Source organism: Leucopleurus acutus, assembly GCF_964270905.1.
Source record: "Leucopleurus acutus genome assembly, chromosome: 11".
Classification (NCBI taxonomy): domain Eukaryota; kingdom Metazoa; phylum Chordata; class Mammalia; order Artiodactyla; family Delphinidae; genus Leucopleurus; species Leucopleurus acutus.
Window position 1 is genome coordinate 86,915,914 of NC_139152.1, and position 16,287 is coordinate 86,932,200.

Consider the following 16,287-nt stretch of genomic DNA (forward strand, 5'->3'; position numbering starts at 1 on the left):
CCCCCTTTTTTATATTGTCTTCCCACTATGAACAATATTGTAATTTGCAAGTCATCTCCTCTTTCTCTTCTCTCCTTTACCCCCAGCATCTAACTTAAAGTATTACCCTTTTAGTCCCAGTTTTTTAAAAGTCAGCTTTTCTCTTCATATATAGTCTCTGCTTCCTCCCCATTTTTCATATTTGTGTTATATCCATATTATCAAAACCTATATAAATTAAATACTATTCTTTCAACCTTATTCTCACTGTTTGTCTCCAATTCTACTGTAAAATGCTCACCACCAAAACTTAAGTTGAATTTCTCCAATTATTTTCTGAATCGTATTCTCTAGTAAATTCTTTAAAAGGGGTATGGGAACAATATTTCCTGAGTCCTTGTATGTTCATAATGGTCTATGTCTCCAAAACATTATCATATATCTGATAAGAATATGTAAATAACTCATACAATCTGAGTTAAAATGGGCAATGGATGTGAATACACAGTTCTCCAAAGTAGATATACAAACGATCAGTGAACACATGAAAAGATGCTCAACATCACTCATCATTAGAGAAATGCAAATCAAAACTACAATGAGTTATCACCTCGCACTGACTAGGATGGCCACTGTAAAAAAAAAAAGGAAGAAAGAAAGAAAGAAAAAGAAAATAAGCATTAGTGAGGATGTGGAGAAATTGGAACGCTTATGCCCTACTGGTGGGAATAAGATAGTGCAGTCACTATGGAAACCAGTACAAAAGTTCTTAAAAAGTTAAAAATAGAATTACCATATAGTCAGTAATCACACTTCTGGGTATAAATCCAAAAGAATTGAAAGCAGTACCTCAAAGATATATTTGCATACCTATGTTCATTGCAGCATTATTCACAATATCCGGGAGGAAGCAACCCAGCTATCAAGGGACGAATGGGTAAAGGAAATGTGGTATGTGCATGGAATGGATTATTATTCAGCCTTTATTTTATTTTATTATTATTATCATTTTTTGCGGTATGCGGGCCTCTCACTGTTGTGGCCTCTCCCGCTGCGGAGCACAGGCTCCGGACGCGCAGGCTCCGCGGCCATGGCTCACGGGCCCAGCCGCTCCGCAGCATGTGGGATCTTCTCGGACCGGGACACGAACCCGTGTCCCTTCCATCGTCAGGCTGACTCTCAACCACTGCGCCACCAGGGAAGCCCCTATTCAGCTTTTAAAAAGAAGGGAATACTATTACTTGCCACAGCGTGGATAAACTTTGAGAACATTATACTAAGTGAAATCTGCCAGTTGCGAAAAGACAAATATTGTATGATTCCACTTATATGAAGTATCTGAAATAGTTAAACTCATAGAAACAGAAGTTAAAATGGTGATTGTCAGGGTTTCCCTGGTGGCGCTGTGGTTGAAAGGGGAGAGGCCACAACAGTGAGAGGCCCGCGTACCGCAAAAAAAATAATAATAAAATAAAATAAAAAATGGTGATTGTCAGGGAGAAATGGGGAGGTTGCTCAGTGGATATAGAGTTTCAGTTTTGCAAAAAATTCTACAGATCTGTTACATAAGAATGTAGAGTTAACACTTCTGAACTGTACCCCTGAAAACAGTTAAGATGGTACATTCTGTGTTATGTGTTTTTTTTTAACCACAATTAAAAACAAAAAAAAAAGAAAAGGAAGGCAACCCTACCGTGCGCTCTTTCGGTTTAGCTAAAAAGCCAGGCTTGCCAGCTCTTTCATCCAATCACAGGGTCCCCAGACCCTCCTCCTTCCTTTTCCCACGGTAGGAATGGCCTACTCACTCCGCTAGGGGCCGCCCTCGCCGCAGGCCACCCTCGCTCCGCCCTCGCCCCGCCCCTCCGACTTTCCTCTAATTGTAGTCCTGGCCCCGCCCCCTTCCCCAGCCTTTTTCCGGCATCCGGACCTGGAGGGGCTGCTCTGAAGACGGGCGAGCAGCATGGAGGCCCACGGAGAATCCCAGCCCGACGCGAGCTGTTCCTCGTTTTCCCGGGACGGCTCCGGGGTCTCGGTGTCCAGGGAGCTGCTGACGGCGGGCAGCGGCGGCCGCGGAGGTGACGGGCGGGTGGCGGCGGCGTGGGGCGCGCACGTGCGGCAGGGGTGGCGCTGCCGGAGCAGCCGGGGACCGGTCGGCGGCTCCCTGCCCAGGCCCGGCCCCACCGAGGGACCCCCGGGGTGGCCGCAGGACTCGGTGTGGGACCGGGCGGCTGGGGGCGCGCACCCGGCCTCGGGCCTGGGCGTGGTTTCTGTATCCCGCACCGCGGTGAGCGCCCACTGATGTGCGCCACAGCAAGACACCTCCCCTAAGGGGACGGCCTTATGGTCGGCTCTGGGTCCCAGCAGTTGACTGGTAAGGGGAGCGGATGAGTATTAACCACCCTTCCTCGGCAGATTCCCACAGAGCCACCCTTAGTGCCTCTCTCTAGAGGAAGACGGGTACAGGAAATCCGCACAGGATTTCAGACATCATAATAGAGAATTAAAAAGCAAGGATTCGAATCCCAGCCCCACGAGTTATTCGCTATGGAACTTCAGGAGAGTTCTTTACATTCCCAACGCCTCAGTTTTTACATTGGGAAAATAGAAGTAGTAGTATCTATAGAATTTGTTTTTCTTTTTTTTTTTTTCTGAGAAGAAGAATACACCTAAGGTCTTGGGCATATTCTCCTTAAATACTATTTTGAAGAAAACATTCTATGAGAATCCAGAGCATCCAGAGAAGTTGTCATAATAATAGCCGAAGCTTTCTTAGTGCCTGCTTTGACCCAGGAATTAATTCACTAATTTAATCCTCACCACCACCCTGTGTAGAAGGCTTTGTTATCGCCATTTATAGATGAGGAAACTCAGACCTGGTGTATCACACAGATGAGTAACTTGCTGGAGATGGTGTGGCTGGGAAGTGGCAAAGTTGAGATTTGAATCCAGTCAGCCTGGCTCCAGAGCCCATGCTCTTTGCACTAGTCCAATTGCCAGGTCTAAGGTAGTAAGCAAGGAATGTTGAGCTGCTGCTCTGAGGGTGAACGGGATTTTTACACCAGAGTGAAGAGATTTTCGAGGTGTTGGAAACACGGTGCGCAAAGCCTTGGGTTTTGAAAGTCAAGTCCTGTTCTCTGAGCTCTGATGAGCTGGAGAGTTGGGTTGATTTGAGGAGTTGTGAATGTAAGGCTGAATAGATGGAGTTGGGAGTGGGGAGGTTTAAAGAGCTGTTTTGTCTAGGTTGGGAACTAATCTGGCAGGCATGTTTTATAAATGAAGAAATTCATGCTCAGAAAGCTTAGGTAATTTGTCCAATATAATGCAGCTGGTAAACAATTTCTGGCTCCACTTAACCCTTATGGTACTTTGTATCACTTCTTGTGTTCTGTCATTGCCGACCCACATTTGTTATCGATGGGTTTCTGACCCAGAAAGGTGCAGTTCAGTGTTCTTTTATTACCAGGCATTGGTAACGCAGAGATGTAGGAGACAGATTTAAGAAAGGGGAGATCTGTGTGCAGAACTAAAATGTTGTAATGGAACTTGGAGTGCTTCTTTTTTTAAAAAATGTGTTGGGAAGTGAGGAACAAATGGTCAAAACCTGAGGGCTTGAGGGTGGTCTTGGAAAGTTTGCTGATGGGCTCCTGTTTCTTTACGCTATAGTAAACGAAGTGTGTGTGTTTGCAGGTATATGGGACAGGTTGCTCATCAACTCCAAGCCTAATTCCAGAAAGAATTCCACTCTTCAAACAGTTCGAATAGAGAGGAGTCCCCGTAAGTACTCTTCCCTCTCTCTCTCTTCCTTTCTCTCTCTCTCAAGAACCCTCTGTGATGTGAAATTCTGCCTAATTAAACGCTTATTTGATGGGACAGTATCTGCCTTTGTTGTCAGATATCAAACCACAGAGGGTGAAGCCGAGCAAGTCTTACTTGGGAATTACGTTGTGAATTCAGTGCACAAGGATAATACATTATTCCCCTGCTTTAAGAGGGTAACCTTGCCCAGAAAAAATCCTTGTGGGATGGATTTTTGGAAATCAAAACCAATTATTGTTACTCTCCATGGGAAATTTTTCTAGAGGTTACTGAGTCCCGAATTCAATATTCATGTGTGGGAAAACACTATCAGATCCCATTAAATTGGACATAATTACTTAAATAGTAAATGTTACTCATAACATAACAGGGCTAGTTCTCTTCATTAATTACTGTGTCATATTGCTGTACTGCACACTCGTAGACCACTCAGACTTTGTTCAGGTAGCATTCATGTAATACTCAGGTGCTGTGTAATTCACTCTGAATGTTTAAAAAAAAAAAGAAGAAAGACAAGAAGTAGTAAAAACAATGTAAATGATGCATGAAGTTATCATTTCTATAAACTAAGAAATGATGAGTATTCCGAGAGGGGAACTTAACTATAGTATGCACTAAATCTACAACAGCTAAAATGCCTGCATGGCGGCTCCCCGTTCAAATCCAAGCTTTTGTGTGGACATAGGTTTTTATTTTGGGGGGGTACATATCTCTGAGTGGAACTTGTGGGTCATATGAAAAGTATTCTTTAATAAAGAAAAAAATTGCCAAACTCTTTTCCAAGTTGGGTATGCCATCTGGAATCCTTCCAGCCGTCCTGTTTCACAATTAAAGGCCATTTCTTGACCTTCACCTCGACTTTCTTCTCCTCTTCCGTACTCTGGACATTTCAGTCAGCTGTTCTGTGGTTGTGTCAGTGACTTAAGGAGTTCTGAGAGCCCATGATGTGCATAGTTATGTGCCGGGCCTCTTTTTAGAGCTAAAGAAATTAGAAATTCCTTGTTTATTGACTCCCCTGTGCTTACCATAGTGCCTTTCAGTTATCATCCCTGTTTTACAGGTGAGTAAACAGGTTTTGATTGATTAAACTAAACGTATTAGTTAGACTTCTGTGGTTGTAAATGACTGAAACCCAGTTCACATTGCCTTCAGCCAAACGATGTTGGCTCATTTTGTTGGGGAAAAATACCCCAGTGATTTCAGGTACATCTGCATCCAGGTGCTTGGCATCATCTGGGATCTTCTGCTCTGTATCTCTTAGTTCTGCTTTCCTAGGTGTTGACTTCATCTAGAACAAGCTCGTCCAGGACGGGTGGCAGGTGGGCCAGTTTATCAGCAGCTCCAGGCTTACATTCAGCAGCTCACTTAGTCATTTACTTGGAAAGAAGGGATATTTCTCTCAACAGTTCCAACCAGAGTCCCAGGGTGATCTCTGATTGGCCTGACAGATCACAGTGTCGTTAAACCAAATGATAGTGGCCAAGGTTGTGGAACACGTCGGCATGAATGGGGTAGGGACAAGAGTGACTAAGAGTGACAGAGCTTAAAAGGAAAGTCATCGTTACATTATCAGAAGAAAGGGGAGCAGATGTTGGGCAGGTAAAAACAGCCATTGCTTCATTAACATGCCCAAGATAACTCAGATAGTAAGAGGTGGTACTGGGGTTCTATTATCATCGTCGGCGTGACCCCAAAGCCTCGGAGCCTCGTGCATTTAACTATTAAGTCCTACTGCCTACTTATTCAGTTACTGTTTGTGGAATGCCAGCCTTCTAGGAATTTCCAGTCCTGGGCATATACGAGAAACACAAAACATTGAGAAATAATTGCAGGATTGTGTAGTCCTACCGTTTTAAGAATTCAGGAGAGGATGGGAGTTTGTAAAATGGAAGGAACTTGAAAGATTTTATTATAATTATTGTTATTCCTGTCAAATTTAGAAGTGTTTTTACAGGAAATTCTGGATTTAAAAATTTGAAGTTTGGCCAAATACTAACATAAATATTGATAAACTATATTTTCCCTCCTTAGTATTGGACCAAGTACAGAGCTTTCTCCCACAGATGGCTCAGGCAAATGAAAAGCTAAGGAAGGAAATGGCAGCTGCACCACCTGGTCATTTCAATATTGAAAATATTGACGAGACTGTCGGAAAAGTTATACAAATGGTAACTACGCTTTGTTTTCATTTCATAATGTAAAATTACCAGTATGCCTCGTCACCTGAAAAAGAGAACTTTAAAATTTTAATTCTGCGTGTTTTTTTCCTTCTTTCAAAGTCAGCTCATGTTTCCAGTACTGCATAGATACTCGGTCATTTGATGATTAAGGATCTCATAGGTCAGTAAGCTTCCCTGGGTGAAGTTTAGGAATTTAGTAATTCAGCATCAGAGGAAGGCCTTTTTCAAGTCAAATAGTACATTTGTTATCTTGAAGCATTTATTTACTAAGTGTTCTAACTGGATTTTTTTCTTATTTTCCCATCTAAGGCCCCAAAGAGGTAATCATAGTCTGATTCATTGAGAATGCAAAAGTAAATGATGTGTATAACAGAATAACTGATCACATAAGCCACACGTGAAAACTGTCTCTCAATTTAGGCTCATATCTTATTTCTACACTGGAATTCCCTGTATGACACTCATGTCTGGACAGCACTGACACCATTGTTGAGAATCATATCTGATTCATCAGCAGATCTGGCAGCTCTACCTCCAGAACACATCCAAAATCCAGCCATTTCCACATGGCATCCACCACCCTTTCTCTAGGTGATTACGGTCTCCCCTCTGGATTATCCTGGTCATTTCCCAACCAGTCTTCCTGCTTCCACCCTTTCTTCCCAGAGTCTGTTCTTCACCCAGTGTGTGTGGCCTGCAGTTTGGGAACCAGGGGGCTTGCCATCACGTTTCTAATTAATTCAGAGTCCTTCGTGGGCCTGTGTGATCCTGCCTCCAGCTCTCGGTTGACCTTGTCTCCCACCAAGGACCCTCAGTGACTGCACTGCAGTCTCCATCTCCTTGCTCCGGGCCTTTTCCCTCCTTGCAGAATGCCCCTCCCCAGATTCCTGCGTCTTGACTCCTTCCATCTCTCATCACTTGTCACCTTGAGAGGCCTTCTCGGTGGCTCTATTATTAGCTTTTATTTTTTTAAATTTTCACTGCCCTACACTATGCTTTCTGTGTAATTGTTTATTGTCTTTCTTTCCCAACTAGAACAGAAGTCAGCAAACATTTTCTGTTGGGGGCCAGATAGTGAATACATTAGGCTTTGTGGGCCCTACTGTGTCCATTGTGACTACTCATTTCTGCCATTTCGCTGTCTAAGCAGCTGCAGGTGATATGTAATGAATAGGCAAGTTTTATAAGCTTTATTTATGGACACCGAAATTTGAATTTCATATAATTTTCATGTTTCATGAAATATTACTCTTTTGATTAGCTTTTTCTACCACTGAAAAGTGTAAAAACCATTCTTAGCTCAGAGCTGCACGAAAACAGGCAGTGGGCTGGGTCTGCCCTGCAGGCCGTGATTTGCCAACTCCTCCTCAAAAACATAAGTTCCACAAAGGCCAGGATTTTGTTGTTGTTGAGCCACTAGTGTGGTACCTGGTTCATGTTGATACTTGTTAATATTTGTTGAGTGAATTGTGTTGAATATAATCAGGATATATAGAATTCGGTTGTGGGGGACTTTTTAGACTTGCAGTAAATATAAATCATTATGGTGGACTCTGGCAACTGAAAGAATAATAGTGCCATATTGTATTAAGAACTTTTCTTGTCCGGGGGAATTCCCTAGCGGTCCAGGGGTTGGGGCCCCATGCTTTCAATGCTGAGGGCCTGGGTTTGAGCCCTGGTCAAGGAACTAAGATCTTGCAAGCCACGTGGCACAGCCAAAAAAAAGAATGTTTTCTGTCCTGCGTGCCTCTTGGGCCAAAGGTTGGTCCCTTCCCAAAGTTGTTACTGTAACTTTTTAGGGAACTGCCCTGAAATAAATTTCCCACATGGTGGTGTTTTGCAGGATGTGGCCTTGTTTGAGATGAATCAGTCTGATTCAAAAGAAGAGGACAGTTCAGAAGAGAATTCACAAGACTGTTCAGAGGACAGTTCAGAATTTGAGGATGAAGATGATAGCACTTCTTCTGAAGGTGAAGTTACCATCGATACCATTAAGCTTCCTCATTCAGAAGATGGAAAAGGCAAAATAGAGGTTCTGGACCATCCTGCCAGTGAGAAAAAAGAAGCAGGGAAATAAACAATCTGAGAAACAGGTGATAGATGCCTGCTAATTCTGTGAAAAAGAATGTGGCTTGCCGGTTATTTTGCATTTCAGATACCTGTGGTGCTTTTTTGCAATATTGAATGTATTTTGCTTCTTGGAGAAACAGAAGCTGGCTTTTAAAGAGTTGGAAGAGATAGCATTTGGGCATCTTCTAAGAGCAGACTGTTTTTGATCTCATGCTAAAGAGATTTAGTTTAGAAAGCTTAACTTTATGTATGGTGATGAGTGAATTTGTTGGCATCTTCTTTCATCAGCATAGACTTCAGAAATCTCAAACTTATTTTAAAGTAAAAATACAAGTTACCCATTTGTTTTTGTTTTAAATTGGCCTCTTGGGGCTTCCCTGGTGGCACAGTGGTTGAGAGTCCGCCTGCTGAGGCAGAGGACACAGGTTCATGCCCTGGTCTGGGAAGATCCCACATGCGCGGAGCAGCTGGGCCCGTGAGCCTTGGCCGCTGAGCCTGCGCGTCCAGAGCCTGTGCTCCGCAACGGGAGAGGCCACAACAGTGAGAGGCCCGTGTACTGCAAAAAAAAAAAAAAAAAAAAATTGGCCTCTTGGATAAAACAACCTAGGTTGGGTTTTTTTTTAGGTTATTATAAAGTCACATTTATTTGTTACCATCAAAATGGGTCCAGTGAGGGGGAACTTTTTAACATCTTTATTGGAGTATAGTTTCTTCACAATGTTGTATTAGTTTCTGCTCTATAACAAAGTGAATCAGCTATATGTATACATATATACCCATATCCCCTCCCTCTCGCGTCTCCCTTCCACGCTCCCTATCCCACCCCGAGGGAGAAATTTTTTACAAAGAAAAGAATTACTTATATTTAGATGCCCTCAGACATATCTACTTTAATTTAAAAAAAATCCTTTCCAGTTTGTGCTGGAAAACTGGTGCTCTGTGGTTTAATCACTGTCAGTGACTCTGTAGCCTCTCAATGCATGTAGAATTTGCCGGTTGGAAAAATTTGTGGTTTTTTTGGTTTTGTTTTTTCTTTTTCTCATAAAGGAATTTTTTTGTTTGTTTCAGCTATTAAAATTATTCCTCCCAGTTGCCCACAGTTTTGAAACCTATTAATTGTAGAGAATAGGGACACCCCAGGAAAATAGGGCACAGTACATAAAAAGGTAGTAACAGGTTTTCTCTTTCAAAAGACAAAATGATCCTGCATTGGAGTTGCCTTTCTGCCACATTCTTGATCTTATTTAACTTGTTTGGGATCTCATCTGCCATGGGACTGGCTTTGCTCAGGATATAGACCTGAGAATTTAAAGGACTGTCTCCAAGCGCATTGAGCTGATGGGACTTTGTTGCCTAATATTATAGGGGTTTGTTTTAACTGTTTTCTCCTACTCCTCTCATTAGCCTACGACATCTTGTAAATACTCTGAAGATAATTCTCCAAGTTCCTTCTGGTATTTTTCATTGGGAATTGGAAATTGGCTGTGCACTCAAAGTATGCAGAAGTGAACAGATTTGGAAAGGAGACTTCTCAGCTGCAAAGGGTATTATGCTGTACTTTGTAGCACCAAACACAGGTGTGATGAATTATTGGTGTGAATATTTAAGGATTGTCTTCTACTAGATAATATTTATGCCACATTGTGGGAAGAGTTGCATTTGTCTGGTTCACTCCTTAGCTTGGTGCATGGTACACAGTAGGCACCGAATGATGTAGATAAATGAATTTACAGGTATATTGAGGCTGTACAGGGCATTTTAAGCCATGGTATCCATGTGGATATGAAAGTGTACCTTCACCGGAAATACAAAGCCTAGTAGAAATAGTCTGATGGTCAGTGAAAGAGACTAGTCAGTCTAGAAATATATACTAGTGTGTAGAATTATATTTCTCTCCTGCCATGACCTTCTCCTATAATACAACTAGGTATTCTATACAGTTAAAGAAGTCAACTAAATTCAGTTCCTCTGGACATTCTTATGACATAGGAGGAAAAGGAAAAACAAAAATTTAATATGTGATAGGGATGTCGTTTTAAGTAAGTGTAAAATGGTTGAATTATTTAATATACAGAGTCAGGGATGGCTGTTTTTAAACAGCGTTGGATACTAAGATAAATTATGTATGTCTTAAAGGTTTAAATATAAAGAAATTATAAGTTTCATACTAAAATATAGGTGAATATTTAATAACATAGTTGGGCAAAGTTTTTTTTTTTTTTTTTTTTAAAGCAGAACATCAAAGCTTGAAATTACAAAGGAAAAGAGCATAGAGTCAAGTTTGAGAATCACTGGTCTAGGTCTTAGGTCCTCTTGACTTCACTTTACCCACCGGATCCCAGGAATACTTCCACCACACTCTCATGGCAACATATTACTTCACTTGACCTACCAAGACCTCTCATTCTGTCACACCCCAACCATCCCATCTGTTTCCGTCATTTGTCCCAAAGCTGCTTTAGAGTAGTCTATACCATCTGCTTAAACTCCTAACTTTTCAGCCCTCTGCAATTTGGCTTTTGAAACTGTTTCCCTAAAGTCTTCCATTACTGAGTATTCATTCGGCTGCCATCTGAACTAGACTGTGAATGGAACTCAATTTCTTCCTCTTCAGATCATCCCCTAAAGAAAAAAAAAAAAAAGAGATCATCCCCTGTTTTCGTCCTCCCAGTGAATGATACCACTAAACTAAAGCCTGGAGTTTTGGGGGCTCCGAAATATGAACTAGAATGGAATTTCCACAAGGCTGGTGACTTTGTCTGGAACATGGCTATACTGTGCGGCATGCGGGATCTTAGTTCCCCAACCAGGGATTGAACGCAGGCCCCCTGCATTGGGAGTGCAGAGTCTTAACCACTGGAGCGCCAGGGAAGTAAGTCCCCTCTAGCCCTTTTTTGGTTGTTGTTGAATTTTATTTTATTTGTTTATTTTTTGTACGGCAGGTTCTTATTAGTTATCCATTTTATACATAGTGTATATATGTCAATCCCAATCTCCCAGTTCATCCCACCCCGCCACCCCCTTTTAAATTAGTGTATCATTTAAGAATGTTTATATCATGTAAATCATATCTCTGATAAGGGGTTAACATCCAGAATATATAAAGAACTCCCACAACTCATCAAAAAACCCAGTTTAAAAATGGGCAAAGGACTTGAATAGACATTTCTCCAGAGAAGAAATACAAATGTCCAATAAGCACATGAAAAGATGTGCTTTTATATCATTGACATTAGAGAAATGCAAATAAAAACCACAATGAGATACTACCACATCCATTGGGATGGCTATTATAAAAATAAACAAAACAGAAAATAGCAACTGTTGACTAGGATGTGGAGAAATTGGAATCCTTGTGAATTGCTGGTGGGAATGTAAAATGGTACAGGCCCTCAAACCAAAAAATGTAGGGACTTCCCTAGTGGCACAGTGGTTAAGAATCCGTCTGCCAATGCAGGGGACACAGGTTCAATCCCTGGTCCAGGAAGTTACCACATGTTGCAGAGCAGCTAAGCCTGTGAGCCACAACTACTGAGCCCACGCGCTGCAGCTACTAAAACCTGTATGCTTAGAGTCCGTGCTCCACAACAAGAGAAGCCATTGCAATGAGAAGCCTGTGCACTGCTACGAAGAGTAGCCCTCCACTCAGCTTAACTAGAGAAAGCCCGTGCACAGCAATGAAGACCCAATGCAGCCAAAAAAAATAAATAAAATTGAAAAAAAAATGTAGAATTATTAAAAAAAAAAGCATAAAATTCATAAATATTTAAAACTAGTGGGTGGCAAAGAAATTTAAAAGTCAAGGGACAAATTGGGAAAAATAATTTCATTGTAAGGCAAGAGTGAGTGTTATATAATGGACTCTTTCAAATTAGTAAAAAAAAAAAAGACTAGTATCTCAATAGTGAAAAGGCCTTAGGACTTGAACAGGTAATTCACAGGAAAAAAATGTTCGGTCCCATTTCTCAAAGAAATGCAAATGAAACCAATGTTGTATTTTTTACCTCTCAAAGTGGCAGATCAAACAACAGCTAGTACTTAACTGAGCCCTTTTTATGTGTCAGCCACTATTCTGAGTGTTTTATGTTTAAGAGTTACTGCCACTCACACACAAAAATTTCTCGAGTTATACATTTAACATCGGTGCACTTTATGTATGTTATACCTTAATTAAAAAGCTGTTTTGTTTGTAAGCAGTGTGCTCTACAGTCTCTTGGAAATTAAATCACCATTGTGCTTTGGTTGGTCTGACCCTGTGGGTTCTCTGCCTGATGCTTTGGTGTGAGGTGATGGCCGCCATTTGGAGAACAATTCTGTTCCTGCTAAGGCTGATGAAATGTTCTCTTCAACCTTGTGTATTATCTTTCTATGGCTCTTTGACAGTCATAAATCAGAAAATTAGGTGTAATGGTCTTTGAAGCAAAAATATTCTTAATGAATCTCCTCTATCTATTCTCCTAATACTTTAACTGTGCATCAAATATGGTACTTATAAAACAAACTGCCTTGCAGAGTAGCTCGTATTCCTGTGCCTGAGTCCACTACTGTGGTAGGAAAGACAAGTAAAGAGGTTGAGTCTTCCATTTGTATTTTCCTCAGTGCTTGGCATGGTGCCTTTCACTCGGAATGTACGATAAATGTTTGTGAAACTTTTTTTTCCTCTTGATGCCAATAAAGTAATACATCTTAAACATCAGTGGTTCACAGTCCTGAGGAAAGAAAGACAGGTTTACTATCTTTTGATTGGTAGACTTTTCCCAGAAGTTTAATGGTGGAATCTTTGTGGTTGATTCCTCACCATATGTTCATGGAAGATCCTTGCCAGTGATTGGCTTGGGGATGGGCATGTGACAACCTTCCCAAAGAGGCACAAGCCAAGTCTTGTTAGTAGGCTTTTGGAAAGAAGATTTCTCATTCTAAAAAAGAGGTACATGAAAGGATGGCTGCTTTCTTTTGGAACATGGATATCTTGTGACTGGATATGATTCCTGGAACTCTGGCCTAGTGGCCATAAATGGAGCCAGCTCTTGAGGGTACAGTCGGCATGTCAAGGATAGCAAAGAGAAGCAAGGAACATCACTGAATTACTGCATCAAATAACTAGACCAGACTATCACTGGATTTCTTGTTTTGTGACACAATAAATTTCCTTTTTGTTAAAAAAAAAAAAAAAGGCCACCATCTTATGAGATATTCTCTTGTACCTACTTCACAGATTTAAGAAAAAAAAAGTGGAAGGGAGACACTAAGCAAATTTTTTTAAAGCCTTACAATAGGTAACTGGTGGAGCCAACTTTTAAGTTCAGTCAGCCACATCCTGCCATTGTGGGCCTACCAGTCACTATGCCACAAGCATGGGCTCTGAAGCTGGATCGATCCCAGCCCAGCCACTTTCCATCTGTAAAACGGGGATAAGAGTATCTCCCTTATGAGGTTTCAGTAAGAAATTAATGAGTTAATACTCATCATATGCTTAGAACAGTGTTTGGTAAGTGTGAGGTATTATGATGCTGTAAGAATAATGCACATGGCTTCCCTGGTGGCGCAGTGGTTCACAATCTGCCTGCCAGTGCAGGGGACACGGGTTCGAGCCCTGGTCCGGGAAGATCCCACATGCCGTGGAGCAACGAAGCCCGTGTGCCACAACTACTGAGCCTGCGCTCTAGAGCCTGCGAGCCACAACTACTGAAGCCTGCATGCCACAACTACTGAAGCCCGTGCACCTAGAGCCGGTGCTCTGCAACAAGAGAGAAGCCATTGCAATGAGAAGCCCGCGCACACCACAACAAAGAGTAGCCCCAGCTCACCGCAACTAGAGAAAGCCCGCGTGCAGCAACGAAGACCCAACGCAGCCAAAAATAAATCAATAAATTAATTAAATTTTTTTTAAAAAGAATAATGCACAGTGGTGGCAAAACTTTGGAGAAACTGTTGGTAAGATTACAGATTGCTATATCCTTTTAATCAGATTCCACCTCTAGGAATTTATTCTAATTAAGCAAATAACAGTTTTGTTCACAAATTTCTATCTAAGATTGTGACATTTAAAATAGAAAGCAAATACAAATGTCCAACAGTAGAGAACAAGTTGAATTAAAGCCACTGAACATATGCAATGGTATGTTTATTGACATAGAAAGATGCTTACATATTGTTAATTGAAAAAAGCAGGTAAAGTTATGTACAGTATTATACTAGTTCTAAAAAAAAGTGTATTCATAGAAAAAATCTGGAACATCTCAAATATCATCTGTGGTTATTTGTGGAGAGTTTATGGTTGAATCTTACCTTCCCATTTTATTATTTTTACAAAATTAGGTATTAATCATTTAAAAAATCCGCTTGGGTGTTATTTGCATAATAGGTATAATAATAATAATCCACCCTGTCCATCATGTCTCATGTCTGATAATCTACTTGTAGCCCAGGTTTCCCTTGATAGTTTCTATTGTCTTAGAAGGGAGGTATGGGGGAACCAGTTTAGTTCCTTGCCCTGTCTCTAGTCATTTCCACAAAAGCTCTTGCAGTTAATGTTCACTCTGCTTAGCTTTTTACTTTGACAAATATTTAACATTTGCCTACTATTCATTACTGAGGGCCTGATTCAGGCATCGGCAGTAACAGCATCTTAGCTTGGTTAAGACTACCAGTTTCATTGCTTGAGTGCCTGTTCTGCCACTGAATAGCTGTGTGATCTGGGCAGGTTTCTTAACCTCTTTCATTTGAAAGCAAATATTTATTGAGCTCCTCCTACGTGTTAAGACACTGGAGATATGTCCTTGAATGAAAGAAGCACCTGTTCATGAAGCTTACGTTCTAATGGGAAGAAATCGATGATAAGAACTACGCCAGGTGGTGGTAAGTGCTACAATAATAATGCAGGAGAAGGAGACTAAAGAATGAGGACAGATGAGGTGTGAATGTGGGGATCTATGTGCTATTTTAGGAAGAGTGGTCAGCAAATGGATCTCTACTAAGATGATGTTTGAGCAGAGACTTGGAGGAAGTAAGGCAGCCACCAGCTGAGGGTGGTGTGTGGGGAAAGAGTTTGAGGAAGAGGCAGTGGTGTGCTGGCGCTGGCCCACACTTGTTCTAATTACACGCATCTCATCCCAACTCTGTGTTCAGTGAAGTCAAGTTGGTAGCTTGAAATCCGCCTTGGTGAGAGCATCTGTACACAGAAATCAGCAAATGCTACAAATCAGAGTTTTCTTTTCCTTTCAGAGAGCCACTTGTTAAATATCTACCAGCACACCACTAAGAAGAAAGAGCAGTAAGTGCAAAGGCCCTGAGGTAGGAGTGTGCTTGATCAGTTGGAGGAACATCAAGGCAGCCAGGGTGGCTAAAGAGAATGAGAGGGTAGTTGATAGGAGATGAAGTTAGAGGTAGCTGGGAACAGAACTGATAGGACTTTGCACAGTAAGTACACTGGACTTTATTCTAAGTGAAATGGGGGCCATTAGAAGGTTTTGAGCAGAGGAGTGACACCATCTGACTCAAGCTTTGAAGAGAGCCACACAGGGGGGAATCGGGAAAGCCAGTCAAGAGTCTGGCGATAACCTCTTGGTAGTGGTGGAGCCAGGAAAAAGAGCACCTTGATTTATTCATCTTTTCAGATGTTGTGAAGATTAAGTTGGCTTAGCATGGTGACTAGCGCACAGCAGCCCCTCAATAAATGATAGCTGTTGTTATTGATAGATGCCAATCCTGGGGGTGGGGGAGGGGTGCTCATATCTAATTAGGAAGACCAGTAATTCCAGCACCAAGTGGTAAGTACTATGTTCCAGACAAGTGAGAGGATAGAGGAGAGACACTTACAACCAAGTTGGGGGGTAGGAGAGGCCAGGGAGGGTGTATTTGAGCAAAAGACTAGGGGGGTGGGTGGGGGCAGGGGGCTACTTTAGCAAAGGCATCAGGAAGTGGACTTGGAAGGAAAACAACTTTTAAAAGGGTCTACACCTCCCCAACTCCCCAGTTTGGGGGACAGATCACAGCTTTGTCCTTTAGATTAGCAAAATCAGTGATCTGAAGAAATGGTGATAAATTAATTACTCAGTGTGTTAATTAAATCACCTAGTAGGCTGTGCATCGTTACCGTTCCAATTCAGATTCACTGGTAATTTTATAAATTCCATGGAGCCTTTGATTCTGGTCAGCAGGCGGATATAAAAACTCAAGCCGCTGAGAACTTTAGAACTCGCTATGGGAAAAGGGAGTTCTTAATCTGGAGGTCAAGCGTGGG

The 16,287-nt window shown here is 41.7% G+C and overlaps 1 protein-coding gene across 1 annotated transcript; it reads left to right on the forward strand.

The window, feature by feature from the left end:
- Positions 1 to 1,934: 1,934 nt before the first annotated feature.
- On the forward strand, positions 1,935 to 10,747 carry NOPCHAP1 (NOP protein chaperone 1). Its single transcript, XM_082851216.1, has 4 exons — positions 1,935 to 2,054; positions 3,667 to 3,753; positions 5,827 to 5,963; positions 7,819 to 10,747. The coding sequence occupies exons 1-4, from the start codon at positions 1,940 to 1,942 to the stop codon at positions 8,050 to 8,052; spliced, it is 573 nt and encodes a 190-aa protein (XP_082707342.1). The 5' UTR covers positions 1,935 to 1,939; the 3' UTR covers positions 8,053 to 10,747.
- The last annotated feature ends 5,540 nt before the right edge of the window (positions 10,748 to 16,287 follow it).

What these genes read in the sequence shown, in the direction of transcription:
- NOPCHAP1 (XM_082851216.1), top strand. Translation starts at nt 1,940, where the DNA reads ATGGAGGCCCACGGAGAATCCCAGCCCGACGCGAGCTGTTCCTCGTTT. An exon ending in GGGCAGCGGCGGCCGCGGAG is followed by an intron (nt 2,055 to 3,666) that starts GTGACGGGCGGG and finishes GTGTGTTTGCAG; the next exon opens with GTATATGGGACAGGTTGCTC. An exon ending in TCGAATAGAGAGGAGTCCCC is followed by an intron (nt 3,754 to 5,826) that starts GTAAGTACTCTT and finishes TTCCCTCCTTAG; the next exon opens with TATTGGACCAAGTACAGAGC.